This window comes from Mus caroli, chromosome 5 (assembly GCF_900094665.2).
Source record: "Mus caroli chromosome 5, CAROLI_EIJ_v1.1, whole genome shotgun sequence".
Lineage (NCBI taxonomy): Eukaryota > Metazoa > Chordata > Mammalia > Rodentia > Muridae > Mus > Mus caroli.
Genome location: NC_034574.1, coordinates 32365232 through 32379544, shown reverse-complemented (window position 1 = coordinate 32379544; position 14313 = coordinate 32365232). Strand labels below are relative to the sequence as shown.

The 14313-nt window shown below is 44.7% G+C and overlaps 1 protein-coding gene across 4 annotated transcripts in view; it reads left to right on the top strand.

Annotated features, from left to right (window-relative positions):
* The window catches only part of Stk32b (serine/threonine kinase 32B), a 241579-nt gene that overhangs the window by 210824 nt on the left and 16442 nt on the right, over window positions 1–14313 (top strand). For all 4 annotated transcript variants that reach the window (XM_021163035.1, XM_029476968.1, XM_029476966.1 and 1 more), the window contains one exon: window positions 10966–11069. In XM_021163035.1, coding sequence (XP_021018694.1) covers window positions 10966–11069 — 104 coding nt within the window. The remainder of the gene's footprint in view (window positions 1–10965; window positions 11070–14313) is intronic.

The window sequence follows — 14313 nt, the reverse complement described above, 5'->3', positions numbered from 1 at the left end:
GCCCCTGCCCCTGCCCCTGCCCCTAGCCGGATCCTGGCTACAGGTCTACCATGCAATGTGATGTTCACTTAATCATTTGTACTTCTCTTTATCAGAATTACCAAGAATTCCAACTGCTTTTTCCCTCATTCATAACTGCATGTTGAATTCTGCCAAAGAGCCTTTTTTTGCGGGGGGGGGGGGTGGGAGGGCATCTTTTGATATAACCTGATGGTTTCTTTCCTACAATAGACTGAAGTACATTGATGAATTTTTGCAGTGCAGAACAAACAGCCCAGCATTCCCAGAAAGAATCTCATTAGTCATGACGTGTTAGCTTTCTTAGGCAAATCTGGAATCCATGTGTTAATATCTTGTTTACAATATTTGCATCTCGTTTCTGAGGAATGTTTGCTTGTCTTTACCTTGTTTTTATGACAACTCCGTGTGGTTTGAGTAGCAGAGTGATGATTGCAGAGTAAGTTGAGGGGACCATTGCTACTCATTTGTGAATTTGATTTTTTAATTGTCCAGTTAAGATACATGATTAAACCTGATATTATTTTGTATGAAGAAAACTTTACAACTATGAACTCACTGTCTAAAAATAGCAAATACTATATAAAGCATATTAGTTTCTTGTTGTTAGTGAATTTATGTATTTTGTCTAACCAGATTCTTGGGCATCCATGTATGTGTAACATCCCCTCACCCTTTTTAGGGATTGTGGGTTCCGTGGTAACAGATCTTCTTTCACTCTTGAATTAGTGTTTTATACTTTCTCTCTGATTTTCTAGTCATTCTGATTGCAGGCTAGTAAACATGGTGTTATTTTTAAGTACCAGTTTTTTTCTAAATTGTCTTTCTCCATTACACTTCTGTTTTCTGCTGCATCCATTTCCCTCTTGTCTTTATAGCTTCCCCTGCTTCCTTAGGTCACCTGTTGGTCTTAGTCTGGGTTCATAATGTATTTGTTCAGATAACGGACTTGAGACTCTTCTTCCTCACAGGAACATGGCACACAGGAAACAAAGTCCAGCTGTAGCTGCGGCCCCATAACTGTTGAAGCATTACCTTGACATTGTTATGAAAAATTCCCCCCAATAGGAATTTTCTCCTAATTAGCATTTCATCCTAATGCTGATGCCCAGCTTAATTCTCTAATGATCCAGTACCTTGTGCAGCATGACCGTGGGTAAGATCCAACCTAAAGCCACTGTCCAGCCTTTTCTTCCTCCCATCCCATGTGATCTCCATCTCTTTTCTGCTGCCTCTGAGCTGATTATCATCTATCACTCCCTTTGCCTCATTCTTACTTCAGTATTTATTGAAAATGTAAGCATACAGAGTATCCTAGTTTTATATCACTCAACAGAAACTTTTTTGAAATTTGGTTCTAAAAAGCCCATAAAAGGGAACTGGAGAGATGGCTCAATGGTTAAGATTGCTCAGTTCAATCAGATTATGCAGATTACAACCACCTCTAACTCCAGATCAAAGGGATATGATGCCCTCTTCTGGCCCCTGAAGACACTGCACTCAGGTGCATATACACACCCAGAGATGCTATACATAATTCATAAATAAAAAGAAATACTTTTTAAAAAATTAACCTCACAATAATATATTTCCCAATCTTCCCACTCATCTTGTTTCACTTGCTATAAACATATCATTCATCAATCTTATTTTTGCTTCTGATGGTCGATGGCATTTTATAGTCATCAAAATGAAGAATTAATTTTCTATATAGTTTTTTCTGTTAGTGGTATTTTTGTGTGTGTATGTAGTTTCCATTTTCTGTCTGGTATCATATACTTTGGAGTATTTCTTAAAATAAATCTTAGTGAAAGTCTACTGGCAATAAATAGTGTTTAGATAAACATGTTTTTAAAAGTGTTTATTGCAAAATTAGTACAACTTTGAAAAAATAGCTTGAATGGATATCTGGTATACTGAGTGCCAGGTTAACAGCTTTTCTTCTCTTGGTGGAATTAACTGTAACACCCTGCTGCAGCATCTCTGCCTTTGGCCCTGATGTGCCTCCCATCTTCGTTGCTTTGCTCTATAATATATCTGTCTTTCTTGAGCTATATCTAGACCTTTCCCCCTAATCATTAGCTTTTGGTTATACCTGTGATATACTGGAAGATTGATTTTTCTTTCATTGTGTCTATTCTGATGATCTGTGGGTCTCTTGGATAGCCGATTTGATTACTCACCATTTCGGGAAAACTCCTTTTTAGGTATTTATTTCATTTCTGTGTGGGGGTGCTTTGTCTGCATGTATATATGAAGCAATGGCTCCTCTCCTAACCTCTTCATCACCAAGGAATTCCCACAGTCCTCTTTCTGTCCTGGTCCTCTTCTTGAACGCTGTGGCACTATAGAAAGGAGCTGGTAAGGGGGTGTGAGCTCCATTCTTACCATCTGGGCAAGCCATGGGCCCCTTGCTGGTACCCACACATGACTCAGCTGAGGCTGCCTCAGCCTCTTCCTCCAGCCCTGTCTTCCTCTGGTGGCACACTCAGGCCAAGTCATACTCCATCTCTGCTGGAAAACACCTTATGTCTGATTGTTAACTACTTCAAGAAAAACTACTATAGGGTAATGGTAGTGTAATTATTAATTTTAATTATTAATCTAACTGAAATATACCTCTTGGTGCCTATGGGAATGTTGCCAGAAATGTTTAACAAAGGAGATAAAACCTACTCTAAATATGGGTGAGGTCATTCCAAAGAGAAGGCAAGTTGAACACTAGCACCATCTCTTCTTTCTGACTACAGATGCAATGTGTCTAACCATTGCACACTCCTGCCACTATTCCCTCCCTGCAATGATGGACTGAGCCCTCAAACTGTGAGCCAGAGTAAACCCTTCCTTCTTAAATTGATTTTGTCAGGTATATTGTCTCAATAATCAGAAAGGTAGCTAATACAGATACAGTGTTTACCTTTTCCCAGTAAGCCTCTTTACTTTGTCGTGTCTCTTGCTGTGATAAATACCCCCACAAAAGCAACTTTAAAGAGAGGGGGCTTATTTGTCTCACAATTCCAGGTTACAGTGCATCATTATGGACAAGTCAAGGCAGAAACTTGAAGCAACTAGCCACATCTACAGTCAAGAGCAGAGAAAATGAACACATGCATCCTTGTTAGTGCCCAGCATCTGTCTAAATATACACAATCTGGAATCCCCAACCTAGGGAATGGTGCCACCCACAGAGGGCAGGTCTTCTCACCTCAGTTAACAAAATCAAGATTCAAGTCCCCACAGACATGCCCACGGGCACCTTACTCTAGAAATCACTTCCCAGGTAATTTTCAGATTCCATCAGATTGACTATTAAAATGTATTGCCACAGGCTAGATGTGACACTCCAACTTCGGTGCTCCAACAGAGCAGAACTATGTCAGATCTGATGAGAAAGAGAGTTATTAGTGGGGAATGGGAAGGGAACTGGAGGAGCCCAGAGTAACTTCAATGAGACATCATACTTCAACTGGATCCTGAAAGATATCTCAATATTGTTCAGCAGAAGACATACAAAGAATTCCAGAGACATGGAACTATATTCACCAGGACCCTTAGACAAGAAGGGGCTGGCTGACAGAAAGCACCTAAGGGAACAGATTTGACCACTAATCAAGGAAGATGAACTTGGTGAGGCATGAATTGATAACACAGTACCCGCATGGTATAAATTGGGGTAGCAGTAGTAAACATTATTTGTCTTGGACAAATAGAAAACCCCAAACCATCTATATAGCAGTCTACAGGATGGGCATTCCAAATGTAGAAATCTCAACCTCAAATTCAAAAACGTGTAGTACTGACATGGTGGCACTTACACCTGACCTCATGTGACAGGCCACACTGAAAACGTAAGTACCCTAGAACTTTGTAAAATTATGTCCATGATATGTGCATGAGGCTACTGGAGATTTGGATTAATTTCGGTTTTTGAGACCTGAATCCTACCCCGGAGATGCCTCATTGCATATGTGCAAACATCCCAGAGTCTGAAGCAACCTGAAGCCAAAACACATCTGGCCCTGGACATTCAGATGTAGGATATTCCATCCAGATGCTAATGAATGTCTCTGCAGGAGATGCTGTTTAGAAGTCTGTCCCCTGCTTCACACTTTAACTGTGAAATGTGTTGACTTTGTCTTGGCTCTTCTCATTAGAGCTGCTTGCTGCAAGCCAGGGGGCTGGAGAGATGGCTCAGCAGTTACAATTGTACATCTGAATCTTCCTGGGGACCTGGGTTTGCCTTCTATCCACTCTACTAGAAGAATCTGACTTATTTAACATGAAGTGCTTTTCTGGAACTGTTCATGATTCATTTCTGCCTCTTATCAGAGCTTCTGTATTTCTTCCTTAGCCAATTAGACTCCCATCCCCTCCCTCTTCCCACACAGACCGTGAAATGCTAATGGTCTGTGACTGAGAAATTTCTTGCACTTTAACAAAAGCTGTTTCCTGTTGCCATGAATGCTACTAACAACCCCTGAAAGAAACCAATAGCCTGTGGTGGTAGTTTCATTTTATTGCAAATTAATATGTAAGAGAGTGGCACCTGAGTTCATTGGCTAGCTAGAAGCCAAACAAAATTAAATGACCCTTGTGGAATTCAGAGTACCCAGGCTCACCACTTATCTCTACAGTTATTGATTCATTTTAATGCAAAGAATTATGACTTGAACCATCTGGAGACCGTGTATAGAATGTGTCTGGGTGAACTGGGTTCCCAATCATTGCCCACATCCTGACAGACTGCGATATTAAAATCCAGATCACATCTGTTGGGACCCTGCTTTGCACCAGTCCCAAAGGAAGCGTGGCCTGTGCTATCTCATTGTGGTATGGGGACTGTCATTAATCCATGGAGCCTGAGACTTAAAGGCTAAATGCTTGACCAATGAGCATTTACTAAGCACTTACTGTATGTTCAGTGAACATCATAAATATACTTTCTTTCTCAGTAATGTTACATAAAAGAGATTGTTACCTCTTCTGACAGATGAGGAAACAAGGCCACTGTACCTGTTGAATATGGGACCTGAACTCAGTGGTAACAAGTGACTTTCTTTGTATGCTTGATCTCTCTGTTTACTGAATGTACTTAGAATCTCTCTGGGCACATGAAAGTCAAGTTAAGGGGACAGAGATGATAATAGGTCAACATAGAAATTAGAATGGAGGCTGGAGAAGAAAGTTCTAGAAGGGAAGAGTGATAAGATTTGGGCGTGACCGAGTGATCAGGGACAGGCTGAAAGAGGGGGTGGACTCCATAGTAACTCCTGGTTTCTGACCATGCAGGTGAGCAAACCATCAGTTGGGACCCAGAAACAAGAGCAGGACCAGAGTGAGAGGGAAGAATCTGGATGGGCAGGCGGATGTGAAGGACCCATGGCAGAGGTGCCTAGGGGTGGGGCCTCCAGAGTCTGAGATATCAAGCTGGAAACACATTGTCATAGCAAGGAGTGGGAAGGAGGCCTGTGTTCTGGGCCCTGATGGACGAGATGACCTTGAACTCCCAGGCCTTGGCTTCTCTGTGGAACATTTAGGGAAAAAGACAAATGATCTTGAACGTCCCTACCCCGCAGCTGAAATGCAGGGACTCTGTGTTCACAGCCCAGAAGGGCATAATTACCTGGAGAGGCAGACTTGGGCAGCCTGTCAGCTGGCAGATTCCATGTTAAATAGCTTTTCACACTCTGGTGCACATCAAAACCTTCAGCAGCATCCATGGAGCTGAACAGCAAGCGAGAAAGGGTAATATAGGAAGTGATTGTATTTTTTTTTGTTGTTTTTAGCGGAATGAGCACATGAATTCTGCATGGTTAGCCTGGGTGGCGAATCCCACCAAGCATATATTTATATTTCTAGGGGAAGAAAGATAACTTCTCCCACCAGACTCCATGTGTCCTTGTTCTTCTGGAAGGCCAGTTGTGTGTTGGTCTGATGCCCTTTGGCATGGAAACTCACTTCAATTAAAAACCTGCCTTGGAAGAAATGTTTGGCTGTTAGTCAAGGCAGTTCATGGATGGTGACGCTGATCCTGCTAGGTAATGGGAACACTCTGGGAGAGCAGCCAGAGGCTCCATGGTGCCTGAGTCTGTCCCATGTAGCCATAGTGGACTCACAGGCATCCACAGGATGAACAGCATGCACCCAGCATTGTCATGAGTTCTTGGGGAACAGCCAAAAGCAGACAGTACTTCTGGTAATGTGACCAGAGCCCAAAGTTCTCCTGCATTCCTTAAACACATGAGGCCATATTGTGATAGCTCATCTGATAATGAAGATGACAAATAATAACCAACAGGAGGGTAGCATCTGCAGGGTGGAAACAGTGAGCAATGTTTATTTATGTGCGTGTTAATGTCAAGGCCACATGTTTCTGTTTTAGGTTGCACAGAAACCCTAATTTGCTCAAATGTAACAGTGGTTGGTGTACCTTCAGAGAAATCTTTGGTTTGGGGGCTGAGTGAAGGCACTTGCCACCAAGTCTGACTACCTGAGTTCAATTCCCTGACCTCACATGGTAGAAGAAGAAAACTGATTCCCACAAATTGTTCTCTGATCACTAAATATATACTGTGTCACTGTGACACACACACACACACACACCCCAAATAAATAGATGCAATTCTGAAACAAAATTTTGGACTGGGTTCAAATTCACTCAGCCAATTTAACACATTGACCTGAAGATATTTAGGAATATATAGATGTGTGATAGCATGATGATCTAGGGGTGCATAGGGTTGTAGTTTCAACTGTGTGTTTTGAGTACTATAGTGGAATCGCATACCCTCCAGCCCGGGACAAGTGAATTAGCTTTCTGCAGTGCATCCATGCTGTGTATGCTACCTTCCCATCAGTTGCCCAGACATCTAAGTTATCAGTAGACTATCACAGTATGTCAGTGCTTGTGTTAATATGACCCTGACATGGGAACCTACAATTCACCCATCTCCCTTCACCTTATTGTGTATCTTACATCATCACAGGAAAATGAAGAAAGTATAATGAAATATTTTCAGAGAAAAAGAGAAAATATATTCACATGATTCTCAGGCGATCTATCACTTTGATCTATTTTATCACTTGCTTTTGTTGTTTGTCTCTTCCTGGACCTGCTTTATAAGTGAGACATTATCCTAGTCGGTAGGTACAGAGGGAAAAAAAAACCCAGCATATTTTGGTGGTATTCAGGCCTCTACTGACTTCTGTACAGGCTTGAGACTGCAAGCAGTTTGCAGAACTAGAGTCACCATCTAGACCGGTTCCCTGAATCAATAACCTGCAGTGCCCTACTGAGAGATAAAAGCAAAATGGTACCAGAATCCTGTCAAGATATTGCCAATCCATGCAATTGTGTTGAGCTCCTTTGAAACTGTTTGAGGGTACTGGCACTCAAAAGGCCCTGGGAAGCCAAGCAGCTGAAACTTAAGATTCCAAGGCAGGTCCCCTTTGCTGTGGGCATGGTTAACCTTCCCAGAGCTGGCATCCCTGTGGAGAACCATGTCTACAGCAGCTGGCATGGCAGTAAGATGTTTTGTTCCAGTACACTGCCATGGTCTGCATCACAAGGCAGAGAGGAGACCCACTCAGCCTCAAGAACAGACCAAAGCAGGAAGCTCTAGGGGTGGGGCTGGATGCAAAGCTCCTACAGGAGTCAGGGGGCAAAAATGATATCCAGCCAAAGGCAGCATGTGAGAAAAGTTGAAAAATGAGCAACAAACTGAGCCTTTTCCTCCCAGAAGCCATCTTTGAGCTGGACCAGCTCCATGGAGACAGAGGAGACCTAGTGGATATAGTACCCTCTATGGATGTATAGTGTAAAGTACCCACTATGGATGGGAAGATGGAGGAGGAAGGACCAGATCCCCAATCCTCAGGCAACCCAGTCCTTCCTGGCATTCTCCAGGACTGGGGGAAAGGGTTTGATGCCAGAAACCTGAGACCCATTTGATCCCAGCTTTCCCAAGCTAGGTGGGTGATCCTGACAAGTCCCTTACCTGACAAGTTGCTTCTTGTGACTGTAGAACAAACTTTCCTAAGCCAGACTTAAAACCACAGAGAAGCTGTTCCTTGAGGTTCTAGAAGCTGGAATTGAGCTAGCATGGTGTGGTAGAGCCATTCTTGCTCAGAAGGCTTGGCTAGGGTGGGGGATGTCCCTCCACTTGCTCCAGCTCAGGCAGCCTCAGGTGTCCCGGGCTTGTGCTGCCTCCTCACTCCATGCTTCATCTTCATCTTCACACAGCCATCCTGTGTCTTAGATCATCTCTCATCTCTCTTATAAATACATCACTCATGGGATTTAGGACCAAATCTAAACCTTGATGCCTTTTATCTTGAGACCCTCCGTTATAGCTTCAAAGGCCCTATTTCAGCATGTGATGGTATTCACAAGTACTGGGAGTGAAGCTTGGGGGCCTGCCATTCAGCCCACGAGGACCCTCTTGCTTCTGCTTCCTCATCACAGACTGCCTTCTGCACCTGTCCCACTGAGCGCTGAAAGGATTCAATTTGTTCAGAACCACAGCAGCTGGCAGCCACAGTGCTGTCATTCACTAAGCAATGCATACTAGGACTTTGCCGGGTTCTCAACTCCCATCTGGCTTCTGCATTGTGATTCTGAACCACAAAAGCAGCTGTGCAGGGATTATGACATCAACGTTTCTGTTCTGTCATCAGCCACAAGAGTGCAGAGAGGGGAGAATCAGTTTCACGGTAACTGAAAACGTCTGCCATCTCCTATTCATGGGAACCTGGTAGCATCCCTCACCTGCAGCTTCTACACCGAGTCTCAAGTGTGAGCTGGACTGTGGATATGACAGGGACTTGTAGGAAGCACTGGGATGCACTTGACACACGCTGTACTCATGGGCACACCTGGGAAGCTGTCACAAGGCCATAGTGTCCAGGCTCTGGGACTGCATAGACAAACATCATGCAAGTCTTTCTCTCCCAGATCTCTTAAGTCAGGAAGAAGCCAGACAAGTACATGGATTTGGGTGCATTAAGTTCTCATGGGTTCATCTAGATCAATGGCTGCCTTCACAATTGGATGGAGTAAAGAACAAGTGAGATCATTGACTTCGGAGTCTGCTGATTTAGGGATAGATTGGAAAGTACACACAAAAACAAAGTTGAAAATCCAAGACCTACAGTATTTGAAGAAAGCTAATTCATACGGCAGGAAGGGTAGAGTTTAGAATGGTCTCCACATCTCTGTTAGGCGGTACTGGGTGGGTGGCATGACAAAGGAAGGGAAACTTTGTGTAACAATCAGACTACCATTGATAAAGTTTTCAGTTTACAGAGTATCTGGTGTGGGTGAGGTGTCCTGCAGGCAGCTGCTGAATTGTCCCAGCCATCTGGTTCTTCTAGTTCCATTTGTGTTACTGTAATAGAATACTCGGACCTAAAGCAACTTTGGAGAAAAGAGGCTTAAGCTTACAGTTCTGGGTTACAGTCTATCCTTGTGGGGAAGTCACAGTGGCAGGAGCTTGAGACAGCCGATCATATCATACCCACAGACAAGAGCAGAGAGAAATCAACATATGAATGCTCACTTGCTTGGGCTCAGATCAGTTCCTCCACTCACACAGTTCAAGACCTTTTGCTTAGGGAATGGTACCACCCACAGTTGGCAGGATCTTCCCACTTCAGTTAACTTAGTTAAAATAATCTCTCAGAGACATGCCTTTGAGCCATCCCAACATAGACAACCCTTCATTGAGATTCTCCTTCCAGAGGATTCTAAGTTGTGTCACATTCGCAAAGATAATAAATATACAAATGAATAAACCATAATTATTACCCACATTTGTCAAAACAGGTAAAGACACTAAGTGATATGTTAAACTCTATTCCAGCCAAACCCACTGTCTTCCTATTTCTAACACAACAAGTTGCTATTTTCTCAAACTCTAAATTCCATCATTCTCCAGAAATAGAACATGATCCCACACTGAAAGAATGTTGGTCAGACAGGGATTTGGCCAAAGTAGGGAGCACTATTCAGTTATTCCTGTCTCAGCCATATGACTTCCCATATACCCATAGACTCTCCCTGAACCTCATCTGTTAAAGGTGTTAAATGGTAGCACACCCCAAGAGGCTGTAGTATCAAGGGGAGGGAAGCTTGTGGGCAAGAACATGCTATTAAAATGTAGAGTGAAAGAAAAACAGAAGCCGGCTGGGATCTGGGATCTGGGATCTGACTGTTCATCTGATTTAAGCTCTAGATTCAACATAGTCAGATACTAGTAGAGAACCCAGCCAACCTGATCTTTCATGCCTGTCCTGTTCCAATCTCTCCTTGATGCCCTCAGTGCCACCTAAAGCCTTGGCAGCTTCAGTCCAGTGGCTCTCTAGAACAATGGAGAGGTAAAACTCACATAACATCAGATTAGCCATGCCGACTTGTGCCATCCCGGGGTGGGTAGCAAACCCCTCCACACTGCTCTACAACCTTTCCTTCTATCTCTTTTCAAAAACATTGCCTCTGCCAGGGACATACACCCATTGCCCCCTCAGGCAGCCGCCTCCTCACTCCTTCCTTTTACACCAAAAGTCCACTCTGTTTGCTCTCTGTCTTACTCCATGCCTGGATCATTCCTGAGCTGGGCTGCAGGTACAGAGTCCTCAGCATCCTAATAGCTGGCTACCTGGCCTATGTTGATACTGAGACAGAATGGCAATTGTCCAAACCCATGTGCTCAGGTCTTACTTTCCATTGTAGGAGTGAGCTATGCTAGGGTCTCCCAAGGTGACTCATGGACAAGTACCTCACTGGCTGTTAGCACAGGAACACACACTCAGCCCCTTTCTGCTCATTCCAAAGTCTGCGGTATCTCCCCAGGAGCAGGATCTGGTGGTAGCAAAATAAGTCTCAGCAGGCTTGTCTTCTTGTGTTCAAGTCAAGGTATGGCTGATATTCTCTCTGCCTTGTCATTACAGCCCCTGAAGTCTTCCAGGTGTATGTGGATGGAGGCCCTGGGTACTCATACCCCGTGGACTGGTGGTCACTGGGTGTCACAGCCTATGAGCTGCTCCGAGGCTGGGTAAGTCCTGTAGAAGGGAGGACTTCAATCCACAAAGCTGCTGAGATGCCAGGAGGGGGTGCTGGACCAGGATTTTGGAAACCCCTCAGAGGGCTCCATCTCTATCTCAGCCACTTACTGTTTTGATAGGGAAAGAGATTCTTCTTTGTGCCCAGGGAGGGAGGACACAGAAGGTTGAAGCACCCTGGCCTTTGATTTTTCAAACCCCTTCCTCTGCACCCACAGTTGCGTGCAAGCCCAACTTCCCCACTGCTTGCTTGGGTATTCTCTCTCATTTCTCTTTCCTCTCTCCCCATCCTTCTCAAACATGACTCAGGAATCTCTAAGGGCGATATGGGACAGTCAGTGCCTGGTTTTATTTTGGGACTAGTCTGCATGAATTGCTGAAAATGATGGAGCCATCTGACAACCAACACCTCACAGTTTTATTTAAGTACAAACTCTTGTGACCAAACAACCTCTGTAGTGTGTTTTCTTTGCACAAGTATAATTGGAAAATGTCAACTCACCTCCCCAACCCATTGTTTCCTCAGCTATGTAATAGAGAAAATGGCATTAGGGGACATTTGTCCCTGGACTGTGGCACTCTCCCTGCTTTAACTGTCTCTGTTCATCCAATGCCCAAAACAAAGTTTTGCAAGTCTAACACAGGTTTGCATCTATTTGCTTATATGGATATTCATGACAACAGAGGGCAGCATCCATGAAGGCAGGATCTTATTTTGGTGGGAGAATCCCTTCTTTAGGATAGTGGGAAATGAATGAATGCTTATTGAATAAATGAATGAATCAGTCAATCAAACAAACAAACAATGATGAAAGTATCCTGTACCTGAACTCCTTCGTGAGCACAAAGATTCTCACTCTAGTTCGGCCAACTATTTTTCTGCTCGCGAACTCAGTTATTTCCATGAATTCCTCGAAAGCTTAATTGCAGTGCATGGCATTTTTAGAACGCAGAGAAAATGAGGACTTGTTTGCTTCCTCAAGCACTAAATGGAAGGCTTGGCACTCCATGGGCTCCCTTGTTTCTGGCAGTTCCTTTTTGGCTCTGCAGCCAACAGGGAACACAAGCATTCCCCAATCCCAGATGAACCAGGATGCTTGTCCTCCAGAGGCTGCGCGGTTAATGCAATCCTTCATGCAGGTGACCTTGTTGCACAGTTGCCCTCAAAAGAGGAAGCCTGCCAGCAGAAAGCATGCTGGCTGTTATTCCTCAAGGGCCAGTGATGGCTTGGCAAAGAAGCCCAAGAATGGAAGAAAGCCTGCTTCTTAAAAATTAAGTTCCTCGTGTCTCATTCTTGAGTTTTCTACTTCAAGGGAAGAGAGAGAGTCACAGGGTCAGTGAGGGCCTGTGGTACAGGGACAATGTAAGTACTGGAAAGACGGCCTGTTAGGAACAGGGTGAGCCTTTTTCCCAGCTGTCTTTGCATGTCAGTGTTGTCTACCAGAGGGGCGGTGAGTTGTGAAATGGGCTGCTCTCTGGGTTTCATGCTGGAAACCACTGATTTAGCCAAATGACCAGTTCAATAGCCCCTCACCTTGCTCAGTTTATTTGTAGACTGTGGATTCAGAAGTCATCCATTGTCCTGGCCATTCCTTCCAGTCTGTCACTGACAGTTCTGACAGAACTGAGGCTCCTTGCTTTCCAAAGACAGGGAAAGCATCAGGGGCTTCCCCACTGGAGTTGTAGGAGCTTGGAGCTGGGGAACTCCAGAAAAGGCTCCTGTGGCTTGTTCGCCAGCATCTCAGAAATGCTCTAGTTCTGACCGAAAACAGCTGCCTCTCCCATGAGGAGTTCTCACCACACTGGGAGAATAAAGGGACCTGGTCTCCTGTGCAAACAAGTAGAACTTGTTTACAATCTGGGCAAGGGGTGCACGGGACACAGCATCTCTTGTAACCCAGAGTAGAATGTGAACTCCTACTCCTACAAAACTACCTTGGAACAAACAACCCAGGTGAGCACCACCAGCAATTGCAGTTTAAACACGGAGTGAGCTGCCATCAGCCTGCAGCTCTTGAACCGAAAAGGCAGACTGGAGCACCGACAGGGTGGAAGGAGACTCCACCTCCTGACCATGTCCTCCTGGAAGATACTTAGTGACCTGCAGCATGGACACTATCCCTGCTAACTGGACGCCACCCTAACAGATGGTCACGTTTGGGATCCAGAGGGCTCCTTACTTGCAGAGAGAAGTCACTTCACACAGCTGTCACAAACAGGGAGTTTTCCTTCTTCCTCAATGGAAGGATGCTTCCTTATAATAGGAAGACTGAGAGGAACCTCACTGGCTCATCAGGAACCACGTTTGGTGACCTTAACTCAGCAGGACTTGTAAACAGGCAGGGAGCTCAGATCCTCTGGCAACTTCTGTTATGTCTCCCCAGCAGGGATTTGTGGAGATTTAATGACCTAGTAATGTAAATTACCCATCACATTCTGGTCCCTGGTGGTCAGCACTGTACAAGCTCTAGCTTTCTAACCTCAACAAGACTCACACCCAGAGAAGCCTGCTGTGGTCTCAGCACAGCACCCTTCAAGGGTTTAGCATCCTTCAAACACTATGAGGCTGGGCCCAGCCTGGTTACCACCTATTAGACAATAAGGCTGCAGGTGTGCCAGCCGAAACGCTTATCCATACTGTAATTCATGCTTAACTTGTCTGAGATAATGAATATGGTCTCTGTGGAGTATGGGGGTGGGGGGAATATAACCAGAGAGAGCCCTGGCAGCATGGGGCTGAGGGACAGAGTGCTGAAGACAATGTCATCATGTAAGTTGCATGGTCCCATGGAGGCTGTGGATGCAGCTCAGACATGGAAGACATTACTGGGAAGAGCAGAGGGGAGTTCTTGAATGACAGCTAAGATGACTCATCTGTGAACCACACTGCTGTTGGCAATGGTGTGAGCGAGGCAGAGGAGGCAGGCCGAGGCAGACTCACCCATCGCTGGATCCCACCACATGTCATAGGGCAGTCAGGGAACTTCCGTAAAGGGCTCTGAGTGCTTTGCTTGTTACATGGTATAGTGACGTACCTTAGACTTATTCAGGGAAGTAAGAGAGCAGTAGTTCCATGTGGATATATGCCTGGGCATCACCTGTTTCCAGCTTCTGCTACAAGAGGAGATCCTAGTATAAGAGGTCTAACTCCAGTGCTGAGGATATTTGAGGTCAAGGCTGATAATGAGGTGATTCTGCACACTAGCAACAGCAGACTGAATGATGCCTGCCTGGGAG